Below are 16,297 nucleotides of genomic sequence, written 5' to 3'. Positions count from 1 at the left end.
AAATGTAGACTGAGGGGGCTATATTTAGTGGAACGTAACTGAAATAGCATGAGGTTTTTTTGTAGTTTTGGCTAGGACACACAGATGTGTTAGCACAGAAAGATAATCACCAGTGGGTGCAGTCAAAAATTAAAGTAAAGTGTTCGTAAATTATATAGTCAGTCACTTCAACCATCTAGCATACAATATAACATGCGTTTTCACACGGCCTGAACCAAGCAAACCAATAAACCTACATGTGTACAAGCTAAGTTAGTTTCAGCAATGTTTTCTTCAGTATTCTTCAACAGTAAGTTTTATTTTTCGGCAATAACAATTTAAGCTGTGTTCTTTGACAAATTGTAAAGCATAACAAAAATATAACATTACTTCTAGACAGAACAGCTGATCTATTGTTAATCGCTATCATTCGAGTTAAGATATTGTCTATGTGAACTTCCCATTTTCTTTGCTATTGACATTTGTGAATAGTATGTTAGTGGTAGTAATTAACTAATAATAGTTTGAGATGTGTGCACATTTAAACAATGGAAATGTGTTTAGTAGGTATATTCATGTTTATGGAAATGTATGTAGGTTACGTGGATATTGTTAAAAATGTTAACGTATAAGGAATGGGGAGAAATTCTCTCTTTCTTCAAAAGCGATTTTATACAACAATGGTGCCCGTAAAACTACGGGTCTTGGATATTCGGTGACTGTAGGGCGCACAATGTCCCCCATTGATACAACAAACTCCATGCTCCACAAAGAGTACATCGTGGTTATGCGGTTTCCCCAGGGGGGTGGGGGTGGAACGGTGGAATGGGTGGAGGGCGTTATAAATGTTTTGATAAATGCCAATATAGATCATTTAAAAAAAAATGTTAACGTGAACAAAATGAATACAAACATTGAAATAAAATGGAATCAGTTCATTGTAAGAACTATGATTCCATGAACATCTGCAAAAAATACTGTGGAATAGAATTATGCACGCCTGGTGGTCAAGTTAACTTTTGAATAACCTCAAACTCATTCCGAACATGAACACTGTCTTCCCTGTGCAGTACATTGTGATGGTAAAAGTCAGAGTGTGGGCCTCACTCTTGCATTCCAGGCCCTATGGATCCAGTGGGAGGGATCCATTATCTAGGTGGATATAGTTGGTGGGTGACTCTGGCCAGGCAGGTGCGTTGATATGGTCCACAAACAGGCTACAGTGTCTGGAACAGAGCCTTGCCAGCAGGACAAGTCAGAGCACCAGCGCTGAAGAGTGGAGTGTAGAGGGAGCATGCAGCAACGCTCTTGGCAACGCTGGCCTGCTGGGGTTGCAGCAGGATCCTGAAATAGGAAGGCAAAGGAGGGTGCAGGGACTTGTTGAGCCTCTTAATTATTACAGAAAGATAATTAAACATGGCGGCCTGCCGTTGTATACATTCTGCATACACCTGAGTTCCTGTTAGAAAAAGCACAGATTCACATGGAAACTACCAATGAAATTTACTGTGCAAATGAAACCAATCTATACCAAAGAAGTGTAGGTCATAAAGGAGGCAAATTCCAGTGGTGGCTAATTCATGATGGGAACACCAATTATGTAGGGGACAGAGGAGGCAGGCTAAGTGAAACTTGAGCACTCCCTCAGCTGAGGGAGCGCTCCTGTCCAGGACAGTGTAGTGGAATACCTGGTATCCCCATTTCTTCGAGTACACCAGCTCACACATGCCCAATCGCCCATTAAAGACTGCAAGTGGTTTGATTCCCTGGCCTTGCATGGCCTGTATGGCATTGATAAAACCACAGACATATTTGTTTAATTATATTGGTCAAAAACTGTTAGGGCACAGTTCTGAAAGGAAGCTCAGGAAAGCTTCAAATACTTAAAAATGTGCCATAGTAGCCAGAAATATTAAGCAAAGCTCACAGTTTTGGTGGCATATGGGCAATCCGAATCATCTGAAAACAAATGCCATAGCACAAATATTAAGCATTAGAACTCCAGTCCCAAGATAGCAACGTTCTTGCTTTCTCTGATAAGAGATCTATGCGCCATCACATCTATAAGGCAAGAGGATATGCCTGGTAGATACTGGAATTCCTAATCTTTGGTATGCTCCTCACAGATACTGTAATCATAAACAGCCCAACAACATGTTTGCTGTCAAAACGATATGTAAAAAGGCCTAATAACATAACAATATTTAAATAAATAGATTTAGCAAACAATTACTGCCCAAAGAACATGCACATTGGCTGCTGTGGTGGCCAATCAGTTATGTTCTCACAAAATACACGTTCATGAGTTAATCTTCATAGAATGTTTGCCCATCTGATACTTGTATACTTGACTATCAGCTACAATACTAATGGATGGCTGTCTTTTATTCATTGTGCCACAACATTCTGGACTATCAGTTGTCATGTCACAAATATATGTTTTATAGTGCAAGAATACATTACTCACTCTGAGAAAGTCTGGCCCATTGCTCAGCGGGCTGAAGAGTTCCTCATTCCTCAATAACTTCTGGTATTCTTGATGACTACGTCTCTTACTCTTCCTCATACCAGTACTTACACATGATGGCACCCTCCCTTCTTACAGTGCTTCACACTAGATTGCTCCAAATCAAAAGCCCCTCTCCCTAGCCTCCAACTCCATTCCCTATATTTGAGGATACTTACCTACAGACCTCTTGGTATCCTAACCACCAGGTGAAGTGACCCATGACCAGGGCATGGAGTTGTGTGTAAGTAAAGGGGTGAGGAAGTGTGGGACCAAGAATAATGGTAATCGAGGCATGACCTCCATGTTCCCCTTACACATTCCATTCCTTACTCATGAATCACACCAGGAAGGAGTTGATTGCATTCCCCAGAAGCACCAGCAGGGAAAATACTGACACCAGAGATAACTGCACACCCGGTGAATTGAATCAAGTGGGAACCCATTCAGAGGGACACTGAACCCCGGACTGCATTAGTGAACCATCTAATGAGCATTCATATCACCGAATATTCAATTGGTAGCGCAAGGAAATGGTCAAGGAGGCAGCCTATGTTGCCACTTGAAGATTTCCACAAGGAAGGCGCCCATAGCCCCAGCCAAAGAAGTAGCCACCCATCTGGTTGAGAGACCCTGAATCTGACAAGGGAATGGTCAGTCACTCAACGAGCAACCGAGGGTAATAGAATATTTTAACCACTAGCTAATAGTCATTGTTGAGGCCTTTATACGCCTGCTTGAGGGGTGAAAGCTCACAAACAAGCTATAGCTTTAGGAGGAGAACCTCCCTAAGGTCCAGATGTGCCATTAACAAGGGATTCAACTTCTGGGAGGCCCTCGGGTAGGGAAGGGGACACAATCGCCAGCAAGAGTTGGAAGGATGAGACCACCGTGCACTGAAAGACACAATCACAGCATAGGTATATCGAAGAAAGGGGAATCTCCACGAAGGGTGGGAAACAAAGAAGGGTCCTCAATTCACCCATTCACCTTGCCAAAAAGATGGCTATCTGAAAGATCAGTTTCATGGACATTAATTTTAAATACGTAGAGTCCAGAGCGACCCTGAAATGCCCTCACACAGAGGGAAGTTCTTCAGTAGATGAAAGACGAGAGGTGCTGTCAACTGACCGCCCCCCAAAGATTCCCAGAAGATCATGATTGCAGCTGATTGGCCCCAAAGTGAGGAAATGACAAGCCCAAGACTGAATCCCTCATGAAGGGAAGGGAAATACCCACTATCACCCAATTGAGAGGTTGGCATCACACCAGTCAACACCAACCAAGAGAGAAATTCCTGTGGAGATTACCCAGGCTGCTGTTTAACAGCCAAGCCACCCACTTACAACTGTTCATCAGCTGAGAGCCATTCCGAGCAGAGACTGTAGGGGGAGGTCGTGGGAGGACCCAGGGCAGAAAGGTCAATAATCCCACCCGATAAGGGAATCACACCTTCCTGTGCTAGGAGCACATTTATCCGAGATGTTAAAGGCCCATCTCGGTGAAATGACAGAGAAAATAAAAAATATTTCCAGCCACGTTTGGTTGATGGCAGTGGTAGTGTGACATCGCCTTTTTAAGCTGTGGCTGTGATACTTAAAAAACAAATCATAATAGGGTCAGAAGAATGACCCTGTCTTTGCTGTCCTTGAAGAGTTCTCCTGTTCGGTGAATCAGAGACGACACCAGAAGGGTGGTGTAGGGAAGGGTACAGCTTCAATCTTCAAGGAATCTCTGTCCTGGGAACATAACCTATCGTTTGATCTTTGAGAAGAGGTGGAATGCTGTCGGAGTTAGACATCATTCTGCTGATTTTGAGGAGGAGCATTTCAACCTGTTGGCTCTCGAATGTAAGCACCTTGAGGAAGAGAAGGTTGGATTCTGTTCAGGGACCAAGAGAAGAAGCAATCCTTTCCAAGGCTCTTTCTCTGGTGCCCCGGCCGGTTCATGCAAGTCAGGGCTAACTTGCTCTCTGTCATGGCAAGAACGGATCTATGTGATTACTGCGACCCAGTTTACTGCGCCATCCGAAAATGCTGACTTTTTTTCTTTCTACCCCCTTTTCACAGACTATATATGCGGGGGGAGACCCCCCCAACCCTCTATAATGCAAGAACGACCTGACCATAAACCTAGGGGTGAAGAAGTGCAGGACATGGGCCTTGAGTAAAGTTCAACAACTGTATTGCCTCCTATAGAGACCGCCATTCATGTGCTTACCGAGACCCCTATGACAGCAAGCGTGCTCATTCTCAGTTACAACTCTTCTATTTTGAGGTTGGACTATGCTTTCCTACCAAGTGCAGAGGACATTTTATGTATTGAATGGTTAGACTGGTGAACAGTCGGGGTCTTTGGATCTTGGCAGTTGTTTTGAACAAACTAATTGGAAGTAGTTTAATTTCAGGATGGGCTTAACAAGCATGGATGTAGTACACTCGTAATTAGTGCAGAGCCCACAGCTTATTGCATGTAGAATTAGCAGTTATGTGGCTTGATTTACAAAATGTTTTTAACATGGGAAGGTCCCATTGACATTTTTTGTCAATCAAGCCCACTCACTATACGCTGTGTTTCTGCAGGGTATTCTGCAATGGTCTAATGATGCCCTTGAGGATTTCCATCTAGAAGGGTTGCCCCCTTTACCGCTGCCCCATACCCATTTCTCTTTCACGGTCCTTCGAGTCATTTATTAGCAAAGGGAAATGGTACAGTGTCTGCTGTGAGTTGTAATATTTACTTTCATCGAATCACTGTTTTAAATTATAACTTCATCTAAGCACAACTGTCCAAAGAAATACACTGATCTTTACATAGGCCTATTAAAAATCACTTTCCTATTGAGAGCAATTGCAAAAGTGCAAACATACACTGGAATTCACCCAAGGGTCTATAAGTAAGACAGGGGTTTACCTCGTGGTCCGTACATTTGCAGCAGAGTGTCATCTAATATAAAGTTAGGAGTGAAATGGATGTATTTTGCTGGTTCACCGCAGCCGCCATATTGCAGCGTGTAGGGGTCATCGCCATATTTCAGGAATGGGTCCGCAACGATGACATCCGCCTGACAATACAACAATGCCTTGGGTTACAGAAGACAGGGCCAAACTGCTGGAAGGAAGGCATGAGACATTGGAAGCACTACATGCCCTCAACATGCGCTGGTGCCTTACCTTATGAAATGATTCTGCCTTTGGCCTTAAGTAACTGGAGTTTGACGCCCAGGTCAAAGGTATCAATATTTTCGCACTCTTGAAGTACGCTCTCCGCTGAGTTGCTTGGAACAGGTAGAAAGAAGCGTCAGTCACCATGTCCTAAAGTAAGAAAATAAAAATGTGATTTTAATCTATGCACCCGATTATAAATGATTTGATTTTTTTCCAAGGTGTACCTATAGATGAGTAAGAGCAAATGGGAAATGGACACATTTAAATTATAAGGACCTGATTTACAAAAGCCTTTATCAGTGGCGCTACTACGCCGCAAACGTTTAAATGTATGCTTTATCCGTGGACGGTGGCGCGGATAGGGTAACACTAGAATGGCAGATTACAACCATGCAGTTGTCCCAGAAACTACTGCGGTTGTGTTTGTGGCACCTCCTCTTCTTACATGCATCGTTGTGATGGCTCACCAGGCCAAGCTCGGACTGGCCTATAGGGCAATGCCGAATTGTAGGCCCAACTTGCAAGTGTGGGCCCGTTTTATTTGTCAAAATTGGCTCTTTTTGGCCAAAGTAGACCTGTTTCATGAGTTGCTTCGCTTTGTAGCTAGTAGATGTCACCAGTGTTACTAACACAATTTCCCACACATTTTCCCAAAAAACGTACTCTTGGGTACTACTCAAGTAGTCGGTCAGAAAAAGAATGAATCGCCATTTTGACTGTGGGCCACTTTTACATCGGTGCCCAAGACAACGTTATGGCCCAGTCCGACCCTGCATAAGGCGCACCTCATGTCACAGGGGCTGCTTCGCAGACAAGTGCCGATTTTTTGTGAGGGGAGGGCTTTAAAAAGGTATTTTAAAGGCTGCAAGTTCCTTCTGCCTCCCCATATGGACCTGTTTCTCTTGTAATAGACTGTACTCTAACCTTGAAAAGTTATAGCTGCATCACAAAACAATATGTGTGCAAGAACAGTCCAGAAAAGGCTGGAGATATTTTTTATGAGCAAACGCCACTGGTGAGCAAGTCATTGTCCTACTTGTGCCGTATCTATTTATACACTTATGCATTTTTACCCTATTATTTCTGAAATTAAATTCAAGCAGAAGCTGGCACCACTCGCAAGTCAGAGGAAAACAACCATTAGTCAGTGGTCGAAGTGTACGAAAAGTAGTGGAACTATGTTCCCTACTGGCCTGCCCCTGCTCCCCACAAACCCCATTACTGCGCCCCCTCCCATGCACAATAAAACCCCCCAAAAACATGTGCCTGCTCTTTAAAGAAACGTCCTGTGCAGTGCACTGAAAGTGCAAGTTTCAACTTCTTCCTACACTAAAAGTATAGGAACGGTCAAACTTAATTAAAACAAGAAGAGGAGCACTGCTCCCGACCGCTCCCGCCCACTTCGACCACTGACCACACCCCCTCCCACACACAATACAAACCCTAAAACACATGCACCTGTTGTTTAAGGGAACGTTCAGTGCAGTGCACTGAAAGTGCAAGTTTCAACTTCTTCCTACACTTATTTTAAAACGAAACCCCTCCGGAACGGTTTCTTTAGAAAATAAAATTACAGGAACAGTAAAACTTAATTTAAAAAGTAGAGGAGCACCGCTCCCAACCGCTCCTGCTCACTTCGACCACTGCGCAATGGCGGGATATGCAGCACTGAGTGGCTTAATCACTGGCTGCTCTGATCTGTGCATGTGGCGGTGCTGTGGTACTAGCCTAATCCAGCCCTCATTGAATACACAGATAAAAGCAACTATTTCTTGCCACTCTCAAGAATGCGTTGATTAGGCGGGGCGTAACTGGAGCCCTGGGAGGGGTTTGGGGGGTTCAAAGATTTCACGCTATACATTAGGAATGTTCACAGTATACATTTCCATCCAATGGATCCAAATAGAAACTACTTTACATAGTGGTTATACTGAATACCCGATATGACCTGCCAGCTCAAGAGCCATGGCACGTGCACATCATTCCTTAATCAATTATTAGCCATTGCACAAATGGGCCCGATTCATGGAATTATTTGCACGGTTAAAAGTGACTTTGCATTGCCGACACAAACCTTGATTCATGGAACTGTGCAAAGTGTATTTTTGCAATGCAAAGTGATTTCTGCAATACAAAATTAACTTTGCATTGCAAAACAAACCTCTGCACAGTTCCATGAATCAGGGTTCGGGTCGGCAGTGCAAAGTCACTTTGAACTGTTCAAAAAATGCCATGAATCGGTCCCATGTACACTTTAGTTCATACACGGTCACCATCATTTTCTCTGCAAACATGGGAATCTGGATGCTCAAAAATGAAATATGGGTACTATATCAGGGCACATCAACTACAGGTTTTGCCTCATGTGTTGCTAGCATTTAGTTATATTTTCAGAGCCCTCTATTGAAAGAGAAGATACACGCGCACATGTGGATGCGCCCCGGTCACGCGAGCCACTAACACATATGCTTAGGAAAGAAATACTAGTAGCTCACGTGTCACACATGCGTGTAAGTAATTAAGGATGCTCCAGGGTGCCTTGGATCCAGCCCAACTTCCAAAATTCAAATACAATGAGCTGAAATCCTCCCATATTAGATAAATACAGACCAGGAATGGCGGTGATTACTTGGAAAATAAAACGACCACCAATGGTGTTCAAAACGAGCAAAGAACGATGTTCTCAATGGCATGGAGACGAGTCCGCCACGGCACTCCCATTCCGCTAATCCAGAAATGCTCTTTTTCTTTGCTGCAGAAATGATGGCTGCTTATCTAGAAAGCTACTGCTGCATTATTGCACACCCTAATTGAATCACTGACTTCTGCCCCATTACAGTCAACAGCTATGTAGTAAAATACTAGAGAAAATGGCTGACAATCAATGCATGGAATACAGTGACTAGATCAACTGCTTCATGGCCGTTGAACAGTGTGTCGCCCAGCTCACTGTGCCGAATCAGCACTATTCAACATGGAGGAGGAGACACTCTTCACCAGCTGTCCTCCTCCTGCTCGGCGTGTGGCACTTGCTGCTGTCAGCCATGATATCTTACTGTAATGGCTGCAACTCTCGCTGGGCTTTGATGGAATGGCCTTCACTTGGATCTTCTCGTTCTTGCAGGGCAGAGTATTACTGAGGCACCTTCCGCTCAGAGCTAAGCTTCTACCTTGGAAGCAGTCCCTCATAGTCCAGTCTTGTGCCTGTAGCTATTTCTCTCTCCATCTCTCTCCATGCTTCCCCTCTATCAGCATTAATTTCTTCTGTAGGGTTTGATGCTGATGACTCCCAGATCTTTGTTTCCTTCTCCTCCTTCTCTGAATGGCTCCATACCACTATTTCTTCCTGTCTTGTCGCTGTCCAATATTGGATGCACTTCCATGTTCTACACTTATTCTGCAAAAACAGATTTATTTTTCTTCCTATCGACTTCATTCCCTCCATCTCTTCCTCCCTCCCACATCTCATTTCCCCTCTTCCCTTCCGCTCCCTGATGCAGCTCTTTATCTCTATGTTCGCTTTAACAGATATCTTTCCTTTTCTCCTCACATTTCTATTCTTGCCTGTACCTCCAGGTTCCAACTATATAGTATACGCAGGTCCTGGTCATGCTTGACCTTTCACGCCACCAAACGTCTTATTTTCACTCTTGTTTTCTCATGCCTTGACTACTGTTCCTCTCTACTTATTGGTTTAGCAGAAGACCAGCTTATACCTCCATGGTATATCCTGAACTCTGCCATTCACACTCTTGGTTTGCTCCCACCCCATGTCTGCAATCCCGCTCCTGGCTATCCTTTGTGCATCGTTAACTCTTCCACTTTCTCTGTATTGCCCATAAGGGTGCTCATGGTTTGGCTCCCCCCTATCTGTCCTTCCTGCTCCCATTCTATGTTCCTCCCCAATCCCTCCACCTGAATTCCATTTTCTCCTCTCTGCTATCAAACCTGTTTGTGACCAAACTCGTTCCTTTCCTCTAATCACCCCTAATCACTGGAACTCTCTCCCCCTTGGTATCAGATCTCCCCCTCTCTTAATCTTTCCTGCTCTTGCCTTTAAAAGTTTTTCTTAACTCTGATCATCAGCTTCATACATGTTGTACTGCATCAATTTATACGCCTTGGTGAAATCGCTCTATGAATCAAATCAAATACAAATATAAAGTACTTCATTGACCCTTTGTTATCCCTTATCATTTGTCTGTGGATGATACGATAATTACCTTCAAACTGCAGAAATTGAGAGTAGCATTCCGTCTACAAGTATCCGGTTTCAATATGTGAATGGATGAAGGAGTACCACCTGTGTTTAAAAGTGATTTTTAGAGAGATCATCTTCATTGTGGTCGATGTGACCAGAGAAGCACAACACGTTGGCTACTCTGCTTACACAAGCCTCTCCTTGTGCCAGGCCTTCTCTTTAGGGTAGTATGTTTTTGCAAACACCATGGCTGCATTGTCATTTTGGGCTGTACTGCATTACTGCATACCAGTGGCTTGTCAGCGGTCTTTATATCGCCACAGATCCATCCGGCTCTATGTGATTTATTTTTATTTTTGTAGGTCGCCTAACCAAAAGACCTATTTTTTCAGCCGATTTTAAGCAGCCTACAAAGATAGAAAAAAGGAAATGTCTTCACCTATCACGCCACACCATCTGCCCTCAGCCTCTCTTGTGCCATTTAACAAATAAAATTGGGGGGTTTCACCCCCGGACCTACCCCCCTTAGCCCCTGCCACCTCCCAAGACTGCCCCCACCATTACACACACAAAAACACAAACACGCACACCCAACACACAAAACACGTACGCCGAACACACACACACAAACACATACGCACACATGCACTTACCCCTTCTCCCTCGTGGCTGCTTCCATGCCCTGGCGTGCGTGGCAGCCCCTGCGCGCACTTGTGTGCGTCGCAGGGGCTGACAGTTCGATTTAGAAAGACCGTTCTGTGCGGTCTGAGAGCGGTCTTTATTAATCATGGTGTTTTTGTTTCTTTTTTTAAAAAAGGTAATTTACCCAATACTATAAATACATCCGTCAGGCTCATATTTTGATGGCTCTGGTTCCCAGAGAAAGCATACGGTTGATAACATCGTTTTTTACAGAGCACAAAAAGGATGCAATAAAGGTTGTGGCCCACCTTAGCTTTAGCTAAGACAAGCAGAAGCCCACCATGCCAAAAGACTGGGGTGTACCCAGCTACCTTATGGAGCAGGGTGTGATGAAAGTATGGCAGCACTGTATTCTCATGCATAGGCGTGGTATAAATAAACATATCATATCATATCATGCAGACAGACAAGCTTTGTATTAGTGATGCTCAAAACCTGTACCCTCATGGGTGACATACTTGTTATTACACTAATACATAGCCAGCTCCTATGGATGGTTGTGGTTCCGTGAACCTCACACCCCCAGATTAAAGCTGATTTAAAAAAGTGTCTACGAGACATACAAAACCAATCTAGTGAAATGCGACCAGGGAAATGTGTTGGACTGTGCCTGTCCCCCAGACAACAAAGAGCTTGCCCTGGGAGGTGAGCTCTGTGTTGTGGGCAGGCAGGAGCAAGCTTTGTCCATTTCCCTGATCTGGGTTTCCGCCAGGTCTGATGTTTCAGGCACGTGAGCATCCATAACAAGCCTGGGAATAAAATGACTAAAAGGCATTTTGCCTAAAAGTACGCACACTACACTGTTACTTCTTGTTTCTGCCTCTTGTTTCTGCCTCTCCTCTCCATAGTGAACACCAAAGCCATCAAATTCAGCTAAAGCTCTACGTGGAATTTATAATATCTTTCCCCAGTGGGCAGACTTCAGTTTTCTGTGTACAAGAAACAGGGACTCACAGTGTAAAATCTAAATACCACTGCAATTATGACAGATGTTGGATGACGATGACCAAAAACACAGTATTTGCATGCTGACTATGTGCCTCAAAACAAGTTGGGTGACTTTCGTCTGAAGATTCCTTCTGATGGCAATACCATCTCTGAGGGTCTCATTTTCCAGTCCCCTGAGTCAATTATGAATTTACTGTCATGATCCTGGTAATCAAGAGTCAAGTCCTAAAATAAAAAGTGGGGGGCCTCATTAACATACCGTGGTGTCACCAGAAATTAGCATATCAAGGTGAAATATGCACATTTCATTCAATTGGCTCTGCGTAACCACACAAACCGCACAGGACGAATGCCACTTGCCTTTCTTAAAATCAATACAACAAAAAAAACAAGCGGGGATATTTTCTTCTAATAGTGTTTTGTAAATATTAAAATGTGTGCATGTTTTAAACTGCAGAAGCCAGTACCAATGTTTTTCCTGGAACATGCAGTCCCAAAATGTGACATTTCACCTTTAGTCGTGTGCGGAATTTCATCAGGTTATATGGTGAAGTGGTGAAGAACCTGGCGACTGTGGTTCGAGTTCCAAAGTCGGTGTAAAAAAGAAAGTAAATGTTTCATATTTTACACACGCCTCTAAAATACCTGGCGGGATGGTGGCTGCCCTCTGAAAAAAGTTGGGGGACTCAATCCACCCGTGTGTACCCTCGACCAGAGTCCTGCTGGTAATGCTGTTTGAGATATCGGTGTAACCTCCGAAAATACCATTACTATCGGTGGAAAAAAGATTCCATTGGTGAACTTTCATAAAAATCAGTTTCCACCATCACAAGGACATCATCTGCCATGGCAGCCATTTTGAAAATATCCATCCTTTGAAATCCTGTTTGGGAGTGTGCCTTCCATCCAACATGAGTGGAAAGGTGGTTCAGAGATATCTGGGGGAGAGTCTGGAGTAAGTAACATTTTTGGTGGTGGTACTTAACGTCTTTGAGAATTGGGTCATCAAGGTGGCCCACCGTCTGTTTGTGGGACATATCTTCAAAATGCCTGCTGGCAAGAAAAACAGATATGGCAGCGTATTGCCCACAAGTTGGATACTGCCATATTGAGGAGAATGTGCACAAGCACTTTAATAACCTGCGTTGAAGGGTTTGTCACTCTTGCAAAGACACTGGTCAGAGCCTCTGGCAACTTGAACGGTCCTGAGCTGAGGCTGTGGAAGGAGAAGGAGGCGGGGTACCTTGACCCCCATCTCCACCTCAGGAATGGGGAAAGTGGAGGTCTGTGGACGACCCTGCCCAATTATTGCTGAGTATACGTACCTTACGCAGATACTTGGCAATATGTCCCTTGGCATATGGATGCTGCCTCTATGCAACTGCCACCAGCTGTAATGAAGCAACTGGAAATACACTTCCAAACAGTAGCAGCCGTTATGGAAAGGACACAGGACATTGAGGTTGGCCACAATCCTCCAGAAACCCAAAGGGCATCTTGTCATGTGTCTGCAACCTTATCACACAGGCATACTAAAAAACACTGTGGCAAACATGCCCTCTGAAGACCCATTCAGTGGTCCTAAAAAACAACAGGAGTCTACATGTATTCCCTAGCAACCTCTAACCACCCATGCATAGTTGTACATATTACAGTGTGAGGATGTCAGTCAAAGCCAAGTCAGGCATCCTATGGCAGTATTGGGTAATTGTAGATTTGGAGTGCAGGTCTGTTGTTTGTGATGCACCTCATGCCATATGACACTGTGGGCCTAATTCACAGAGCGTTTTCCACTGGGGTTTTGCCATTATATAACACTTCGAATTGGGCCCTGTATGTCACAGTGGATAGACGTGCCATGTGGATTCAGTGGAGCCAGAGGCCTCTTGGGAGACTGTAGTGTCAGTATGCACAGGTTTGCCGGAAGACATACCCACTGCACACATAGGTAATTAAGTGTGGGCCAAACACAGTTGGCCATCATACATGTAGGCATAACCCAGGGAAACATGTCATGTTATTGTGCAAAGTTACTTCAAAAAGGTGCACGGATAGTGATACTGGGTGGCCACATCAGATGTTCTCAAGTCTGGCCTCTGCATGCTCAGTGTGTACATGTGTGCCAACTGCAGGCAACTCGTCATCCTCCACAGGGGGTGCATGTCCACAACTGGGGGAGGGGTATATTGCGCCGGATGATAATGTTGTGCAACATGGCACATGCTAGCACTATCTTGCCCAACTTGTCCAGCCTGTACATGAGAACACCCCCCATCTGGTGTAGACATCCTACCACTGGCCGAAGGTATGCTCAATTGCCACCCTGGCCCTGATCTGAGCCCGGTTATATGCTACCTCCTGTGGTGTCTGGGAATTCCTCAGAGGAGTCATCAGCCACGGAAGCTGTGGCTATCCGGAGTCAGCTGTAAGTGGGATAGACATTTGAGTCTGTCATGGTGTACAGTGGATGGGTTCATTATTACTGCAGTTTCACAACAGTCAGACTGTGATTGCATGTGACATGTGTCATCCCACTACGCCAATTCACATTACGGTATTTGCATGTGGAGTGTACTATTCAGGGGGGGAGGGAGCATGCATGGACCATCTTGCACACACCAGAGAGTCTTAGCAGCCATGGGTTGAGCTTGACAGGTTAGGTCAGGTACACATGGCATGTTGTGTGGATTGGCCTGTCCATTGCTCCCATGCATGGTTAACACAGGGGTTCTAGTTTACACATGTGTGTCGTCTATGTGCATCACTTGGTGGGTTGATATGCATGGTGAACTGGTCACATGCCATGTCATTGCTAGTGTTGTGTCCCTCTGTTGCAGTACATCAGGATGATGTCTCATGTATGACAGTGTAACACAGGCCTTGACATGGTGTACACCCCATATGTTTAGTTGTCATTGGTGGGACATGCCACTGTTCCTTACCCCAGACCCTCAGCATGCACAACGGGTGTATGGGGCTGGGCAGACTATTCAAATGCCCACTGTGGCATTATGCAGACTGCTCTTATGTCAATGATTTGGATGTGTGGTTTTGCTTACCATGGCCGGTGACCTTGGTGATCGTGTATGTTGTCGCCTGTCATCTTTGCACCTTCTTGATGGCCATTGGTGCCCCACTGGACATACATTGAACACCCTTACAGTCCATACATGTTGTGGGTTGTGCACTGTTGCATTCTGGTACCTTTGACCCAGTGTGTGTGGTTGGCCTGTTTGGGTTTATGTCTTGGCCCTTCACTGCTTCTTCGTGAGTCATGGCCTACTATGGTGGCCTGTAGCCTGTCACGTTTATCCGGTCTATGTGGCCTTGTCCGCGCATGCATTTTCTTTGTGGATACCGCCCTCCACTCAAACATCAGGATTCGTGTGAAGGGCTATGTATTCACCCAATGCCCAGGTGCGTTGGCCTCTGTGCCCCTCTATTTAAGCTGGCAGTGTGCTGTTCGACAGGACCATGGCATCATGGGTTGATCCAGGGAACCATGCAGCAATGGCAGATCATGAGGTGTGTATCACAGCTGACCTGGGAAATTGAGTGTAATGCACTGCTTCCAGTTCCTGTAGACTTCTTCCCAGGCCCGGGGTGCCACTAGCTTGATGTGCGTGCAATCCAAGGCAGCCATCACATTGGGCATGCCTGCCATTGCAAAGAATCTTGCCTTGGTGGCATTCACCTGTTTCAGGGTGGTGGGGTGTGCAATGTGCTGTCTAACATGCAGCAGGAGTGCGTCCAGCACCTCAACCATCAATTTTGAGTATGCAGGCTGTGAAATGCTGTGCACCTGGTTCACAGTGTATTGGAATGTGCCTGTGGCAAGGAAGTGCAGAACTAACACCAGTTTTACAAGTGGTGGTATGCCTGTCCTGAGGCCAATCCTGCCCAATGTCTTCCTGGATCTTGCTGAGGACATATGCAATGCTCTCCCTGTCAAGGCGGTACGGTCAAGGCGGTACGGGATGAGGATTTTCATGTTGGTGAGGGTCCATGGTGTGGCCCTCACACAGAATATGAACGCTTGCCTTGCATGGTGCCTCCTCCCCACATTCCTCCTCCTCATCCTCCTATCCACTGCCTCTTGTGTCCTCTGTTGATCCTCCAGCCCTTGCAGCACTATGTTGGCTGGAAAACCTGCATATCGATTCTGACTGCAATCCGTGGCAGCATGGTGTTGTTGAGAAGTGTGTCTGTTGAAGGTATGGCCTTTTTCATCTCTTCCCTGCTGCATTGGGTGCCCCTGGATGCATTGGGTGCCACAGGACTAATTTCCCACACCTGCAGGCATTTACTGGCCTTTACCACCTGCATTCAGGTGGAGGCTTGGCTGCCTAGTATTTGCCTGTATTACTGCCATTTTTGCCAGTAATACAGGAAAGTACTAGCTCGGGATGTGCCATTAATAACGCTACAGGTTTTGGTGTCATCTGGTATTTACGTCACTGGATTCAACAGCACCTGGAATTATGGATACGTTGTGCCTGTGTATCCGGAGACAGTGGTCTGGCTCACCCATAGTTGGCCGGTCCATTAACAGTGCCATTACCGACGCTTTTACTGTGTACCGGCCAACTTGTAATGATGCCTAGTGTATTCACGGATCTTCGTGATCCAACCGGGGCTGATTTTACCACGGCATAAAGTTTGCATGGGAAATGTGCGAACCACCAAATGTTCGCACATTTCCCATGCGAACACACGTTGAAACCCCTACATATCCTCACCCCCACCCACACCCAAAACACACCCACGACACCCCCCCCACCCACACCCTCAACA

General features: G+C 45.3%; 1 protein-coding gene across 1 annotated transcript in view; it reads right to left on the bottom strand.

Moving 5' to 3' along the window:
- Nucleotides 1–16,297, bottom strand: part of LOC138541074 (calcium-activated chloride channel regulator 1-like) — a 275,621-nt gene that overhangs the window by 213,422 nt on the left and 45,902 nt on the right. The window contains exons 2-3 of the mRNA XM_069641727.1: nucleotides 5,659–5,799; nucleotides 5,399–5,549 (exon numbers count right to left, since the gene is read on the bottom strand). Of these exons, the coding sequence (XP_069497828.1) occupies nucleotides 5,399–5,549; nucleotides 5,659–5,799 (292 nt within the window). The remainder of the gene's footprint in view (nucleotides 1–5,398; nucleotides 5,550–5,658; nucleotides 5,800–16,297) is intronic.

This window comes from Ambystoma mexicanum, chromosome 1q (genome assembly GCF_040938575.1).
Source record: "Ambystoma mexicanum isolate Mex_15411 chromosome 1q, UKY_AmexF1_1, whole genome shotgun sequence".
Taxonomy (NCBI): Eukaryota; Metazoa; Chordata; class Amphibia; order Caudata; family Ambystomatidae; genus Ambystoma; species Ambystoma mexicanum.
Note: the sequence above shows the minus strand (reverse complement) of the source record. Positions and strands in the feature narration are given on the sequence as shown.